At 37.0% G+C, this 17,071-nt stretch overlaps 1 protein-coding gene across 1 annotated transcript; it reads right to left on the bottom strand.

Annotated features, from left to right (window-relative positions):
• Window positions 1-323: 323 nt before the first annotated feature.
• On the bottom strand, window positions 324-16,659 carry EEF1E1 (eukaryotic translation elongation factor 1 epsilon 1). Its single transcript, XM_068670774.1, has 4 exons — window positions 16,500-16,659; window positions 14,445-14,645; window positions 7,397-7,492; window positions 324-973 (listed from the first exon to the last, which is right to left on the bottom strand). The coding sequence occupies exons 1-4, from the start codon at window positions 16,578-16,580 to the stop codon at window positions 833-835; spliced, it is 519 nt and encodes a 172-aa protein (XP_068526875.1). The 5' UTR covers window positions 16,581-16,659; the 3' UTR covers window positions 324-832.
• Between the last annotated feature and the right edge of the window lie 412 nt (window positions 16,660-17,071).

Here is a 17,071-nt window from a genome sequence, read left to right as displayed (position 1 = left end):
CCATGGTTCTAGGGTGAAGTGACCTGTGAAGTGTTTGATTCAGCAATAGCGTCCTTGGTTTTATAATAAACTTCCGCAAATTGAATTCACCACTCATTACCTTGCATGTTTTTCCCCCACCTCTTTCTTTTTAGGATCTTGTAATTTTACTTACATGGAAATAGCATAAGAAGCAAGACATGCAGAATCTTTGAAATAAAATGCTTCTAGGGTCTAAACAGAGGTCCATAACATCATAAAATGAAGTAAAAAGTCAAATAAGATTTTACGTGCCTTTTTTTTTTTTTTTAATAAACTAAAAAGTTTCACAGCCAAATTACGACTACAGTTTCAAAATAATTTATTCAGTCACTTAAATACTTTGTAACATTTGCATGTTCCCTTTTTCACATCCTTGGCACATAATATAGCTCTTAACTTTTACAAAACTAGTGTAAACATTCACGGAAAATAAAATGGAAAAGGGGGACATATGCATAAATTCAATAAATAGGAGTGAAAAATCAAAGGAAAATAAGTAATTTGCTCCTTTAAAGGCCATGCAATTACAGTTGAATGTTTAATTGAAAAAACATTTCTTTTTTAAAAAATAGTGAATTGAAACTCAATTTCCATCTTTCTGCCATTGTTCCATTTAATCAGATACATGATACAATTCTGGAACCAGTTCAAATTGTTGAACAAGCAATAGTGACTCAATGCAAGTATTACTTGAGGCATTGCCAGTTTTGGTTCATATATAGAAGGTTATAAACCAGTATTTTCAAGTTAGTGGTTTTGGATATAACCTCTAGACTCCCAACATCATTCCAACATGACATTAAGATTTTCCTTAATGAGCATTAGTATATAATCTGTTCTTGATAAAGACGACATTAGACAGCTGTTGTCGGACACCTGGATAATGTTGAATGTGGTTGAACCAGCGAGACACATTAAGGTATTTCTCCTTTTCTTGCACTGTGAGGTCCACCTGCATGGTGAAGAACACAAGGTTGCATTATTAGTATCATAATATGTGGGAAGGCAAATTAGAAGTGTATAGTTTTACAGCCAATTTCAACTCACAGAGTTCTTACAGAGCAACAGAATATCGTTAATACCTGAATTTCACAATCTAAATTATATATGCATTTTTCATGTATTCAAATGAACAGATCTGGAGGGTGGAATATACATTTGTATATTATACTTGGGGATGGGAGGAACAATTGTTAGCATGCTTTAACACTTATCTACTCATGGTTAGCATATAGTGTCAAGATACAGTGAAGAGTTCCTCATCACGCACAAGTCTTACACACTCCTCTAATCCAGCAGCAAGTCTTGCTTCACAGGCAAAGTGTAACGTATATTAAAAATGCAAGAATACATTTTTTCAGGCTGTTTCAGACTGCTTAGTAAAACTGTTTTCCATTTTGATCAATAGTCACACAACAGTTACCTAGCCACAAAAGCACCCAGGGAGAAGCTTCCAACTGTTATGTACATACCGCAAGAGCTCCATTCTACCTCTACTTTTACCAAAGGACTAGATCAGATAGAGTCATCTATAATTACATGTTAGCTATACCTTTCAGAGTCTTCTACATTAAAGTCAGCAAGACCCTTAAATATTTTCAATGAAGTCTTTTTATAACTTCAGTCTCTTTCAAGCCAGCAGTAGAACTACCTCCATTCTGTATCACCTTTATTACCTCTCCCTGATAACCAGTTTTAGGTCTTCATTCCTCTGGAACCAAGTTAATGTCTAAATTGATACAATAACCCGCTTCCTCATGTTAACCTACAACAAAAACTAATTAGAAATAGGGGAAGCCTCAAAACAAACTACTAAAACTATCAAGAAAAAAAACATCATCTTCATGTGAACTACTCTATCTCATCTCCCTAATATTTAACCTATGCAGTGTAGGCCTCATCTCTCTTCAGTCAGCCATCAAGCTTCACTGATTCACTTTGACAACACCTGCAGTAAACAAGGGGGCGCACCTGTAGAGGATAGTCTTAGCAGACAAATCTTAGCTAGACACACCTCCTTTTTTCATGCTTAGACCTCTACAACTAAACAAGGTTAATCCCCTCCTCAATAGCTAAACAGATAGCATACTCCTTGTGCCTTGTTCTACAAGCACCAGATTTCATGGATAATGCAGGTTCATTGCCAATTTCATCATGGGCACAGGACAGCTGGAAACAAGTATGTTCGAATAGACTTTAAATTACAAGAAAAACTATATGAGTTCATTTAACTCAGCTGTAGGAACGAAAAGACGGTGTTCAAAACTAAGCCTCATGGCGAACTTTACCACGTGACAAGCCAGCCTTTTGGATTTTAAGAGTTGACTATAACATCCACTGTTTCCCCTTCCTATTCTCTCACACAGGCCAGCAATTGGCTTAGAATTAGAAAGCTTTAAACATGTAGAGTTAAAAGAAAATCTAAACAAAAAAACACACCGTAAGGATATATACTACGCTGAACTGGCTAGAGAAACAAAAAGAAAGAGTTTTGAAGAATGACAGGAAAGAATTCTAAGTCAATGTCATGTAATTTTCTGTTCTCTATGAGAGTAAAGCTGTATTAACAGCAAAGAGCACAGTAACTGCAGCAAAAAATAAGAAGTGGGGGATATTTCAGCTGATCTTCTTCCTACAGAACACACTTGCAGAACATAAGCATACTCCTGCACACACTTCCACAAAACACCTGCAGTTTTAAATTGTTATGTACCCCAGTTCAGGCAGTATGAGAAAAGCTGTTGCATCCTTCTACATCTCATGCCAGCAGCAACACACTGTTCCTACAGCTGTATATAGTTCGATCAAAGTGTGCAGCCAAATCAATTAAAGCAGACATTTTCGCAGAGGTCTAAACTTAACATGGCTAACCTGCATTACTCAAGTGGAAAAAAAAAATAGTAATAAGAGAAACTCCAGAATTTTGAGGCATTACAATCAAAAGGAAGTGGAAGCTATTAAAACGTAACACTTTTTTTTTTTTTTAATTAAGATACTTCATAAACCGCCCGAGGTTCTTCGGGCACTAATACAAGACAGAAAAAACATGCAGCACCATTTACAGGAAGATGCTTTTGATCACATGTAGTTTGTTATAGTTAATGGCAGTTTGAAGTTGATGCTTGTAAGTGGCTCTACAGCTTCATACCACAGTATGTAAAGAACAACATACACCCTAACGGCTATCTATGATTAATACTCTTCCTCATTTTCAGTAAAGTATAAGCAGGTACTAAAAATACTGTGACTAACTTCAGTGATTATTGTACACTGACAGAATTATAATACCCTTTTTCCCCAACATCTTTACTGGGTAAGTGCTTGAACTGAATCCTGAACTGAACTTCAGATTTTGCAGCAGATACAGTTTCCTCTCCCTGTAATTTTATATTGATAATTCTCAATTTAATCTTTTAAAATTACAATTACAGTTAATTTTAATTACAATTAAATTACAATTTACAGTCTCAAAAATAAATTTCTCTGAAGTAAATCAAAAATAAGGTTTGGAAAATAAGTCCTTCTCCATTCTGTTAGCATAGTGGAAAAACATCTGAAGGGCAAAATAGACAATACTCTAATAATAAAACCCTTCTTTGTACTCCAGGCAGAACAGGCAAGATATTTTTGCTTATTTACATAATGTGCTCTATCAGTGAAATATATTAAAAAGCACTCTGTGGCATGCTCTACTTTTTACTCAGAACATAACTCTTAGGTTAATTGTTTAGAGATCACTTCCATGGCATTTTTACAACATTTTGTTAGATGGGTATTTTCTATTCTTCCTCATTAAATTAGACAATTCCCCCAAGTTAAGGAAGGCTGCTATTCTACTGATAAAATAATTATTTGCCATTAAAGCAATTATTTCAATAGCAAAGAAGCAGACACTCAATTTGATTTTTTTTTTTTTTAATTATGAAAAAGAGTCTTAACTCTCCACCACACAGCTCAGGAAAGATAACGAAGGTGGTCATCACACAGTGCAACCAGAAGAGTTTCTAGAAGGGCTATAAATACACAAGCTTTAATTATATTTGCTTTCAGTAGCACTGGGAATGCAGGCATAAATTCCCATGCCTATACCCTACATGTACATGGGAAGTCTAAAAAATACCTGTGTATATCTAAAGCTCTTCAGCATCAAGAAAAGAACAGGTATCATTTCACTTTCTAATTTAGCTTTTACATATCAAAAAAATATAAAATTTAGACTGAGATTTCTATTTGTAGATATACACTTCACCTGTAAGTTATTTTCCAGTGCTTATTAAAGAAATTTTAAACTCAAACATATAGACTTCAGACTACTACTACAGTTCTGCTAAGATTTACGAAGTATAAAGTCAGATCAACCTTTGTATTGATTATTTCTCTTAATTATTTTCAAATATCACTTCATTAGTTCTATTTGTAAATAAGAATATAGGGAAAATTAAAAAAATATTAGTTCTGATATGAAAACAGTTTCCTTACCACAAAGGAATTTAATGCTTACTGATTGCCTGAGTTATCCTCAAGCAACGCTTCCAAATTCATGTTTTCTCTGCAATCCATGCTTTAACCTAGCAGAACTTCATTGTTCATCAAAACCATTTACATATGTATTTAAGCAATCAAAATATAAAAAGACAACAATATTTATACTAGACGCACGGAGACCCAGAATTACATATGACAGCATAAGTCACACCAACTTGAAAAAGCCCATTTAGACAGCCAGCATCAAACATTACATATTTGGGATGTTTGTGATCTACACTGTGAGGCAGAACTATGTACGTAATTTAGTTACTGCCTCATCATTATAAATGTGTATTTCTAATTAAGAGACTGAAAATTTTTCCTACAACCCTGGCATAAAACCTCAAATGCTACCTCTGAATACCCTCACTTATTAAAATACTAATTCTTTTGACACAGTATGGATTTTTAAATATTTATCACTATTATGCTTACTAAGATAACTATAAGAGAAAGGAAGAACAAATGAAAAGCATTCAACTGTAAAATTAAAAGTTACTGTTGGTCTATCTGAATTACAGTTTGACTATTGAACAGTGAAGAATCAGGTTCCAGAATTCCACATGTATAATAGTGTGTGCGTGCAAAGTAGAGGTGGGGAGGAATACAAAGTTTATCATATATTCTCATTAACACCAATGAAGGAAGGTGAAACCAAAGGTGAAGCAGCAAGCAGTAAGAGCATGTAATCTCAAAAAAAACTTTTCAAGTTCACCAGAAGGTCTGTAAAGTTTTAGCAATACTTGGCTCATTCAGGACAATCATGGTACATCACTAGTATTTACAGTATTCTATTAATGATGTCTGCATTAGTATGTAGTTGTTAGACCATCAAAAGCATACATTAATCCTAAAGGCCATTATCAGTACTATTTTCAGATTCATTTTCTAGATAGCAACTGTGGATCCCCTTCTCCCATCCTCTCTACTTTTACTCTTAAATGGTTATAGGAAGAAAACTGTACTGACATTTTGCACATTTTTCAGGCTTAGCTGAAACAGTGGTGGATATGACAAACTGCTTTTCTGGACTGCATCACATTAGAGGATAGAGCAGCTTTCCCTCCTGCCTAATGCTTGGGGCAGAGAAGCAACTCAAAGTACTCTGTTCTCATTACTGGAGGAAAAAAAAAAAAATCCCAGTTCAAGATCTTACCTCTATAATTAAATACCAACACTAACAATTTCTGAAACCTTATAAATATGTAATTCTTAACTAGCAGTTTCTAGACTGTCTTCTGTTTAGTATAGCAACTCCATTATTTGCCCTTTATACCTTTCTGAGTCAGAAAATTATCTTCTGCCAAAATCAAGCATTTCAGAAACAGATGTTGTACTATAAACTTGTCCCAAGTAATGTCTAGATGGTTGCAGGCACCCAGGAGCACTAAGTCATTTGTTTTTACCATCTGTTCTATTTCCCAAAGCAACAACTTGTATCTTTTCTTCTTGATTAGGTGGTCTACTCTAGAGCAAACTAAATATAAAATATGCTTGAGTTCCCCCTGCTTAATTTAAAAAAAAAAGTCTCATTTGAACTTCTATTGTCTCACAGTACATAGCCATATTGAAAAAAATGTTTATATGTATGTTTTCATATGATGAGTGAAAGGTAACTCATTTGACATTCCAGTCAACACATTTATCCCTTACAAGGAAAACATGATTTAAATATAACGTCTCAACATATTTAGTTATAAAGTGATTTTAATGTTTTCAAAAACCTGAAATGAAGCTTTCTTTTCCTCTGCTTGCACTATCTTATTTGAACATTTATTCCTCAACAGTCAAGAGATACACAAAATCTCTCTCATTCTTAGTAATACTTCATTACCTGATCTCTTGCCCCTCCTCTTCACATTCCCTTTTGAAGCACAAGTCCTCTTGTACTCTTCTAGTACTCTGTTTTTAATTTTATACACTAACAGTTCAACCAGCTGACTGAATTCACAGATCAGATGCAGGCATTTAATCAGAGGCATTTTTTTCTTCTTTTTTCCCTGCCATTTTCTGATGGCAAACTCAGTGATTTTATCCTCCCCCAAGATTCCAGCAGACAATTTGGTTTGGTTTGTTTAGAAATACTCACTCCAAAGAATGAATGCTCTTTCACAACCATGTTCCAGCCACCCAAATACAAATAACTGCTATTGCTTCATTTTCAAATTACCTCTTGGGGTTCAAAATTGACGTGTGGTGATCTATAAGCACTCTGCAGTAAACCCTGAGCTACGTATGAAGAATCTCAACATCATTTCTATTCAGTACAACCTTTTTTTCCCCTTAAGCACCAGCCTTCACATGTTATTTTGACATTCTGTATGTTATCAAGCCTTATCACTAAACCTTGAAACAAGAATGACATGTCATTATAGCTGACACTTATATGCATTTATGCTTCAGGAACTTTATTTATGGGCAACTTTTATAGTAGCACTTCTGTTCTAACAATTTTAGCATTTCCAGTTCTAACACATTCTTTGAGTTTCATTTAACCATCTCCCCCTGTAGTGCTGTAAGCAGTCACGTTTCAAACTTGAACAGGTAAGCTCTAGAAACATAGGGACAGGTATAATCCTTATGTTACTGTCCATACAGGCAACTGAAGTACCCTGAGTACTACAGATAATACACTTATTTTCACAGATTCATAGCTAAACATTAAGAAGGTAAAACATACACTTACAGGTAAGTTATTTACAAAGTTCCTTGTAAGAAATCTCACTTTTTTTTTGTCCTGCAATTGTCATTGATACAGTAGTTTAAATTCTACAGCAATAAAATGCACTTGAGATAAATAAACAATTATAGTAGCTCTATGTATAAAAGTAATGCAAATAGCACTTACCATGACGTGATGCAATCCATAGTACATCAAAATATCTGCTAAAGTAAAACTGTTTCCTGCAAGGTAGACTTTATCTTCGAGGTGTGTGTTAAGATCCTAAAAAGGAAAAAGTCATTACACTGCTGTAATACCGACTTCGTAAGACAAAACATTAAGGCAATTGTTAAAAATAATTGAGACCTTCCTCTGGAGACCAGGTATTTAAATAAGTGCCACCTTTAATTTAGCTAAACTCAGTAAAGGAGAAAAACACTAAAAGAAGTTTCTAAAAGCATCAAGATAATAACTTCAGTCATTATTCCTTGACAGCAAGATTTCAACAAAATTTAAGTGTTTGTCTCTAAACAAAATGCAAGACAGTTTGTTGCTGTCCCACAATTTCCCATCATTCCCCTATTTACTGACATCCACTCAAGTTTTTGTAAATACAAATATTATTTGTTTTACATATGTAGCTGACCCCACAGAAATACTGTCTTTTCCTGGCTTCAAGTTACTTCAAGTTGACTAGTGCATATGAGTCATAAAAGCATCAGTGTCTCAAGAAGTTCTCAAACTGCAAATGTGTAAGAAGCAATAGAAACACAAAGGGATAATGGCATAGGAGATAAACATGCTTAACTCATGCCTGAAATTTGATATGCATCAACTGGTACCATTTGACACCTGCATTTATTAATGTTGAAATCATTGCTAGCAAATCTTAATGACTGATACAGTCAACTCAGTCACTACGCGAGATCATATGAAGGAGCACTGTTTCAGCACTCTAAGATCATCTCTCTCAACAACTCCGTGTCAGATGGTATAAGGATGGGTGGTAGAAGACTTCCATTTGGGTTCAATGAGTAAGTATTTCAAGTCTGTATTACTGAAGACTTTTCATATGTAGTTGTTCTCTGCAGGAAAACAGAAGGCAGAGAGACTCACTCACTGCTGGTCAACTGTATCATGCCTGAGAACAGAGGTATTGCTTATGGATAGGTGTTGCTTCCTTTCCTCCACACCTTACCTGCTCCTCGTATAAGTCAAACACCTTTGTGCCCCCTACTTTCCTCTAAAGAGGAAAATGTAACAGCAAGCAAAATTTGCTTTAACCCTAAGGGTAAACTACAGCATAAGCAAGCTCTAGTTTTATGATATTCTTTCCTGAAGCGTAGGAAAAAGTATCCTAGCTTTTCCTTGAAGGTAGAAATTCCCAGATAATATACCTCTATTGGTTTGGAAAAAAACAAAAAACAAACAAAAAAAACCACAAAACCACCACCAAATACCCAAGAAAAACGAACAAGCTTAAAGTAAGTTTCTTCTCAGAGTACTCCTGTCAGTTTCCTTAGGCCCTTTATTCCCTTCTGGAAACTGGTAAACAGCTTAAACATGATGTTTTTCAAAATGTCCCTAAAATAACAGTCTCAATTACAGCACATTTTAATAGAACTCTTTATTTTTCAAAAAAAAAAAAAAAAAAAAGTAGGGCAAGGAAAAGGGGTTTATTCATTAATGAACAATTAAAAAATAATTTAGACTACAGTGTACTGCAATTTCTGTGGTTCTATAATTCTACTGCCTCAAATAGATAGACGTATTCTACAGTTAATATGTAAAAAAATAAAACTCTGACCTTGCATTTCAATGTGGCAAGTTTGCCTCCTTTATGCCACCTTACAGTTTTCTTTGACAATAACTCCATGACAGGACTCCCATTCTTCTCTAAGACTGAAACATCCTAATGTCTGCTTTGGTTTTCTTTTATTAGAGCAAATCAGGGAAAAATATTAACACCTGCACATTTAAGACTCTAAGGTCATCTGCCCCTGGCTACGCAGCTCTTTCCTTTACACTTGCTTGCTGCTTTCTTTATATTAGTTAGGTCTCAAATTACTTTAAACACATAATTACAGTTCTGGGGGATTTTATTTATGGAACACAAAGGCAAATACATTGATAAGAAGAAACTTTCACAAAAGAAAATCTGTAAGTCAATATACTAGGAAAAAATCATAAACCCCTTCTGACACAAGTTCTCTAACTAGCATTTTACTTGGATTCATTGGAAATAACACTTTATTGTGAAAAGTAATGCTGCTGAAATTTTGCTCCTCTGCCATGACCTTATATCATATTCTTGGCTATACAATTAAGCTTTTTACTTTATAAACACCCTGTTAACTATGACCGTGTAAGTTGATGCAGTTATTTCACTGTTAAAATCCAGAATTTTGGCCAAAGTTACAGCATGTTGATTCTTAGTTTTATGTATCTTCAAGAGTTAGGCTAATTTGTACACAGAACTATTGGTTTGCATAGCTCATAGTTCAGGATGGGTTAACACCATCACAATACCTGCACAGTATATTTGCAGCCTCAAAATATTTATCACTATAGAACAAATTCAAGTCTTAAGGCAAAGTAAGCTATTACAGTTTGAACAATTATTTATTATAGCTCACCAAATTTTATCAAGTCAGTTAACCAAACAAATGGAGTTTGACAAACGTGATGGAGTCTTGGATAAATGAGCATTAATTTGCAATTCTGTTTTTGCATATATACATTACTCCCATAAGGGAAGAATAGGAAGATACTCTAATTTCATACTACAAAAGTCAATCTAATTCAAAAACATCACACTATTTTTTTTCCATGTGCATTAGAACACGTAGTAGGTCTTGCTTCACGGCTCATACTTCTCATACACTGTTATATTATTAGCTAATAGCCAACTACGGTAAAATTCCTGGAAATTAAGTTTTCTTAACTGACCACACTATTAAACTGGAACAGTCTTTCTGTCATGGAGAGATAACTGAAAAGTTGAATCCAATACTGTATCTATATTCGAATTCTAGGATATCCTGAATATTCAGATTTGTTAGCTGTTACTTTTATCACTGTCTTTCGTGTACTTAACGTCACTACTTAGACTGATTACATACATACAATTTTGTATTAAATAACTGACAGTCCTTAAGGCATAACTGCAGTTTGCTGTAATAATATGCACTGAACGACTGCAGCAATTCAAATTCCATTTTGGGGTAGGGGAATAGGGGAGAAAAACAAGGTGTTGTTACTTATGTACTAAATGAAGAATTTCAATTTGCTTGTTTTATGAATAGATATGTGATGTATAGCCCTTATCTACAGCAAAAGCTCAACACATCCCATCAACAGGACACTGCTGGCTACCCCCCCAGAGTTGGATAATATAGGTATGTAGTACAACTGTCTGCAATCTAATTCATCTGTTTTCTTTTTTTCATCATCTAATTCATCTAACTCATCTGTTAAGACACTACCCATCACTGTAGCTCAGATAAGTCTATTCTTACAACACCTCCATAGCTTACGATGCATCTCATCATCCCCTAATTGTGTTCTGGATATTCTGTCCCTAAGAATGCACTGCTGGTGCACACACTTCCTTTACACACAAAACCACGTGCTTTCAGTCAGCAATATTCACAAGGTCATTTCCACTCTAACTGCCTTCTAACAGCATGCAAAAGCAAAGAGCCTTAGAAAGCCCAGGAAAGCCTTGGGCAATACAAAACCCAAGATGAAGATTCTGCAGCCCTATCCAAGAAAGGCATAACCTCATATATAGCCTTATTTTTAATTATAATGTAAGACCCTTATTTAACTGAATATGAACTAAACCTGTTCTGGAGGAATATTACACTAATCATATTGGACTTCATGTGAAGGACAGAGGAAAAACAGCTCTATCAAAAAATGTTGCTCAAATAATCAAGTGCAATCTTTTACGCCTGTCAGCATGCAACAATATCCTGGTGCTCTTAGAAAAGGGAAGAGTGAAAATAGACACGATGTTTAAAGAACACTGGATGTACAAGCTTGCCGAAGTGGTTAGACATTCTATTTAGAAGTCGGTTGAAAAACAGCATACAAGAACTGTGGATTAACTCTATGGACAGAGAACTGAATGGATTAACCTACTTAAACAGTGGTGAAAACACTAATTTTTCAAACAAGCATTTTAAACAATAACTGAAGCTATTTTATTTAGGTCTCCAATTGAACTTGATGATTAGAGCCAGACAGCACAGGAAATTGGGGCAGAATTGGCCATAATCATGGAATATTTTTGTAAGGGATACTGCAAGTAGTATGCAGAACTTCTTGGTTAAATAATCCTTCAGAACACTTCTGCCATTTCTGTGGAAGCTTTTCTGTGAAATCTAGTACAAGCTCCCAGTAATATTTTGGATAGAAGATATTTTAGAACCCTCAACATCTGAATACCTAAAACTAACAAAGCAGAGACATTCAAATCTACTGAATGGATTTCATTAATATTCAAGTAGAATTTTGGTGGCATGAGAATACAAAGGTTCTCAGTTCCTCCCGAGAGGTGCACAAATCCTACAAGGTATCAAGAACAACAACTCAATGATTTAGAGACACCCACCTCCCTGCCTTCCATGTAACTTCATTTCCCACTAACCAAGCATCACTCAGTTGGCCAAAAGCAAAGGAAATACTGCCTCACACTGTGAAAAAGAAAGTTCATGTAATACACTGGCCATTATGTAATCACCACTACTGACATTTATTATTCCTACATTACTCCTACATGCCAAAGGACAGTCTAGAGGCATTAATCCTGTTTCTTTTTTTTTCCAGCACAGGAACTCAAATAAAAAGTGGACAAAAATTTGAGAATACTTTTGCTGACAGGTTCAGAACCATATGGGATTTGCTGAGTAAATAAAAAAAAAACCTTGTTAATATGGTCTGACTACCTGACAATTGTCTTCGTGCCAGGTAACAGCTTTAGTCAATACACCAGTAAGAAATTTTCTTAAGGCCAACAACAACAAAACTAAAAAAAACAAACAACAACAAAAAACCAAACTTTCCCGTTCAAATGAACAGACATTAACCTAGCTATTATCCAATGTTCTTCAGAAACTGATCACCTCATTTAAGGGTTAAGTAGAGGCAGCCTGACGTTTATAGCAGAAGCAACTGAACTGTTTTTGGCACAGCTTATTATAAATTGTGGCTCTAGGCTGCAACCGTCCCAAGACTGCCATTGTGTATTCCAGACACGTTGTAAAACTACAATCTCAGACTTGCCTCCCTATTTTAGTGCTCTCCCCCGCCCCCGTCTCCTTTCTTCCCCCTCCTCATACTCCCATTTGGCATAGTATACTTTAATGGTAGGCTGCCTCTTTTTCTGATTAATGATGGTGGCAAGAGAACAAATTAAAAAAAAATTTAATTGCTACGCTATGAAATTATTAATGCTGGAACAATTCCACAGCAGTCCTGCACAAAGATAAACTCTGGCCGTTCAGTGTCTGCTAAAAAAAGTCTGTAGGAAAATTTTAAAGTGGTATTTAGGATATATTATACTGACTGCCTAAATATATATAACTTCAGGGAAAAATCTCTTTCTCAGTAAGGAAGTTTTGTTTGGAAACAATTTATTTATGTATTTGTATTTCAGTTCTTTTCTAGCACTCCTAAGGCTAACACTGAAAAAGATACAACTTAGATATAAAGATATAAGGCTAACACTGAAAAGATAGAAGCACAAAACCATCACACCTCTGTGCCTGGCATTCCTACCCAAATGCAGTTCTACAAATCCTTGCAACATAGCAGGTATCATCACTTAGGACATGCAGAGTAGATATTTTATCATAAAAACAAAAAGCAAATTTGTCATCTTATATGATGAAATGGCCAAAAAAAGATAAATAAAAGTTAGTAATTCCCATGCAGTCTTCTCATGGTTTGAGACTAAACAGAAGGTGGTTTGTCTAAAACTAAGAAAAGCAACTAGAATTATATATCTGCCACACATTAAAAAAAAAAAAAAAAAGGGGTTTACACCAGGACAGGTACCTAGCTGACCAACAACTGACTAGAATAACCAAAAGTTGAAGTGATTCTCTTTAATGGATTTCTTCCCTGGCCTTCCTTTTATTTTTATTTGACAAAATGCAAATCCTTGCAATAAGTTAATTCATTTGTTTGGAAGACACCAAACAGATTAGGAAGATAAATTGCTTCCTATGCAATCAACAGTTCTACACAGTTGAACTGCCTTCTATCAAATTAGCGAGAAAAATACATTAAGGTTGAAAGGGGCCTCTGATGGCCATCTAGTCATATCTCCTGTTCAAAGTACAGCTAAACTAGAACTTAAATCCTGATTAGTCTATGCCTACTTCAGCCGAATTCTTAAAAGTCTCAAAGGACAGACAGAACTCTGGAGAGGTGTTTGTAGAGTAACCCTGACCATGAATGTTTTGATAGTATCTACACATATAAGATAAAACCAATGATGTCACAAAAAGAAGCAATGCAAACAAGCTCACACTTAACCAGAAGACATTCCATAGATAAAATGAGATCAAGATACATCACAGATAATCTAAGTGAAAGAAATGGTTCTTTCGGGTGTTCACCATATCTGCCTTTTTACAAATCAATTTGAGTAGTCAAATAACGGGGTGACCCTCGAGATTTTTTTCTGCCTCCACCTATCTCAGGGGGAGAAGCTTCAGACTACAAGAAAAGCTCAATGTGAAGTGCAGTTTTGCAGGAGTTACCTTATGATTTCATTTTTTACTATTTCACACATCACAACGTCACAACAACATCCATAATTACCAAATCAGGAAGAAGAGCTCTTAAATTAGTGCAGAATTATCTCTAAATGCAACACAACTTGTTTGTAAGTGGGCTTTCATGAAATATTTAGAAGCTGGTATCTTACAAGGCTAAAGACAGACTAAGCTATTGAATAATCTCTACACTATCTGGAATGTTCTAAGTAGTTCACAGCATTACAGCCACAGAATATGGTAAGAGTTCAGTTTCATGTATTTCAGAATGTGTCTTCCCTCATGTTTTCTTTTTTTTTTTTTTTGTTAATCAACAGAAGGCAGCTGGCAAGTCTTCACCATTTTCCCACTTTTATTAATTGCTTATTTTTGCACACATTAGTGCTGTAATCCTCAAGGTCTAACCACTCCAAAATTCACTGCCAAGTTAATTAAGTCCTGCTTACCTTTAGAATTGTTCTAGTATCTTCCTTACTAGAACATCTATCTACTCGAGTGACTCTGTATTCCAACCACTGCTGAACAACAGCCTTTTCCTCTGCAGTGCTTCCAAGCAGTTGTTCTTTCTTAGCCTGTTTGACCAAGTGGGCAGCTATGGTAATTAATCCTGTCAGACCAGGACCATTGTTCGTCTGCAGAACAGGAATCTAGAAGAGAAAAACAATAATATTGTAACTCATTCAAAATGTATTCTATGTGACTAACTATTGTTTCTTTACAGCCATTCAAAAGGACCTTTAAAGACAGACCAGAATTTAGAAATATTAACGCTAAAGGTAGTAATATCAATAGGAAAATATTTGGGTTGTATTTTTACTCTTCGTGGTGGTTTACTTTCAGTTTTTACTGGAGACGTATTTAATGTACCTGTGGACAAAACAAGACACCTATTTTTCAGGGCACCTTTTGCACAAAATAATCCACTTATGCTAATCTTAGCAAGAGGTAGTACTGTTTGTTCTGACCCTGGCAGAAGGCCTATTAACTAACTTTCAACTAATTTTTCAAATTCAGATCTCTGAGTGAAGGTTATAAAGCCAGTAGCATCCAGTTTCAGTCACAGCAGCCAGATTTACTGAAATGCTTATTCATACTTACTGTTCTATTGCCAAATACCAAGACAGAAGTTATTTGTTCACCCACAGCAGGGGAGGACAACATATCATACGCCTCTAGTTTTAATCACATCTTTGTTAGTGACGCTACTATGTTAAAGTGATTTTAATGCAATTTAATTGTAAGAACAAAAATGCATGCAAGAATATGCCTTTTAAAGTGTTTAAATTTAAATGCTGAAGGTGAAGATACCTGTTATCATAAACACTGATTAAGATTTGAAAAAAGACATCTCTTGTATTTTACAAAGAAGCATAAATGTGAGTTAGATACGCAGAGTTTCTGAAGTCAACATAGTAAGTTACATAACATATTAAACTTGAGAGAACATCAAAACAAGTTGACTTTGGAACTGGATCCTTGCTACTGTATCACAAATATTGCTCCAAAGAGGGGGAAAAAAAAAAAAAAGAACAATGAACCAAATTGTACAGAATTGACTGAACACACCACACAGACTTTTGGGGTATAAAAGAGGGTACTAGTAAACAAGTCAGTTTGTCTTAAGATATTACTTTAGAAGATATAGGAAATAATAGAACAAGTACTGCAAGCCTTTTTGAGTGGGAAAGGAAACAGAGCCACTATGGGTCACAAATGAAATGAACCTCACTGCAGCAGCCTAAAATCCATTCAGCCACTTATGGCATCAAATGACCACACAAGACACTGTCTACTTTCAGATGTAATTAACATGCAATGCAAACTTGAAGCACAGTATTTATTTTACATTTTTATGCAAAGTCCTTGACTGTTCTGTTTTTCCACTGAAGTCAGAAAAACCATGGACAGATTTCATGACCCACTTCTTCAGACTTACACTTTACAGCAAAAGCATTAAAACACCAGCTGGACTGTTACATGTTTATGGAAGCTTATTATATTTGAAACTAAAGAATGCTTACAAGAAAAAACACACAAAAGCATAAATGAACAGCAATGCTTCTGTGATTCATCACAGAGAGGGAGCAACGTGCAAGCTGCCACACGTTTGTGACTGCCCCAGCCCCACGTTATTTGTCGCGCGTTTGCCTTTCATATCTATCACACAAGGCAATGCTCCCTATGAGCCTCAAAAACACCCAGCCAGCTACCTCAAGATGCATTTAACAGCCACAGCTCTTTGCCGTAGCTGCATTTCTAACGTTAAGAGCTGACCGCCTGCCCAGGATTTAACCACCGCAGCACACAGCCGCGCTGCCCGCAGGCCGAGCCCGTTCCCAGCCGCCAGCCCGCTGACGGGCGGGCAGAGGGGGCGCGGCTGGGGGCCGGCAGCGCGGCCCTGCGCCTGCGGGGCACGAAGCGAGCGGGGAGGAGGCCGAGCCGCCCGGGGAAGGGCCGCGGCCGGGCTGGCGCGGCGCGGGGACCCCGCCGGCTCCCTTCACCTGCCGCTCCCCCTGCGCGCCGTACTTGGTCCCGTTCCGCAGGCCCAGCGTCCCCTCCAGCAGCGCCAGCTCCGCCGCCATCTTCCCTCGCAACCGCCGCCGCCAACAACCGGCGAGCACGTTGGGCGGCCGGGCGCCGCGCCCCCTCAGCAACCGTCGCCGCTATTGGGCTGCGGGAGGGCGGCGAGCCAATCGGGCGCTCGGCTCAGCCCGCGCACGCGCGGGGGGGGCGGGGGGGGCTCTCCGGCTTGCGGGTGCCCTTCGGCTTGCGGAGGGCGCCTGCGCAGAGGAGGCGCTCCCCTCACTTGGTGTGCTGCGCATGCGCGCGGCGGGCGCTGAGCCGCGCCTCCCGGCGGGACGGCAGCGACGAGTGTGTGGGAGCCCGGTGCGGAGAAGGCGGCGGTTACCTCCGGATGAAATAAATAAATGTATAAATAAATAAATAAACGAATGAATAAATAAATAAAATTAATAAATTCATGTGGTGTTCGGTGGTGTGTTGGTGGGGGGTGGCTGAGGGAGCTGGGGGTGGTTCAGTCCGGAGAGGAGGAGGCTCAGGGGAGACCTCATTG

The sequence above is a fragment of the Anas acuta genome, chromosome 2 (genome assembly GCF_963932015.1).
Source record: "Anas acuta chromosome 2, bAnaAcu1.1, whole genome shotgun sequence".
NCBI classification, from domain to species: Eukaryota; Metazoa; Chordata; class Aves; order Anseriformes; family Anatidae; genus Anas; species Anas acuta.
Note: the sequence above shows the minus strand (reverse complement) of the source record. Positions and strands in the feature narration are given on the sequence as shown.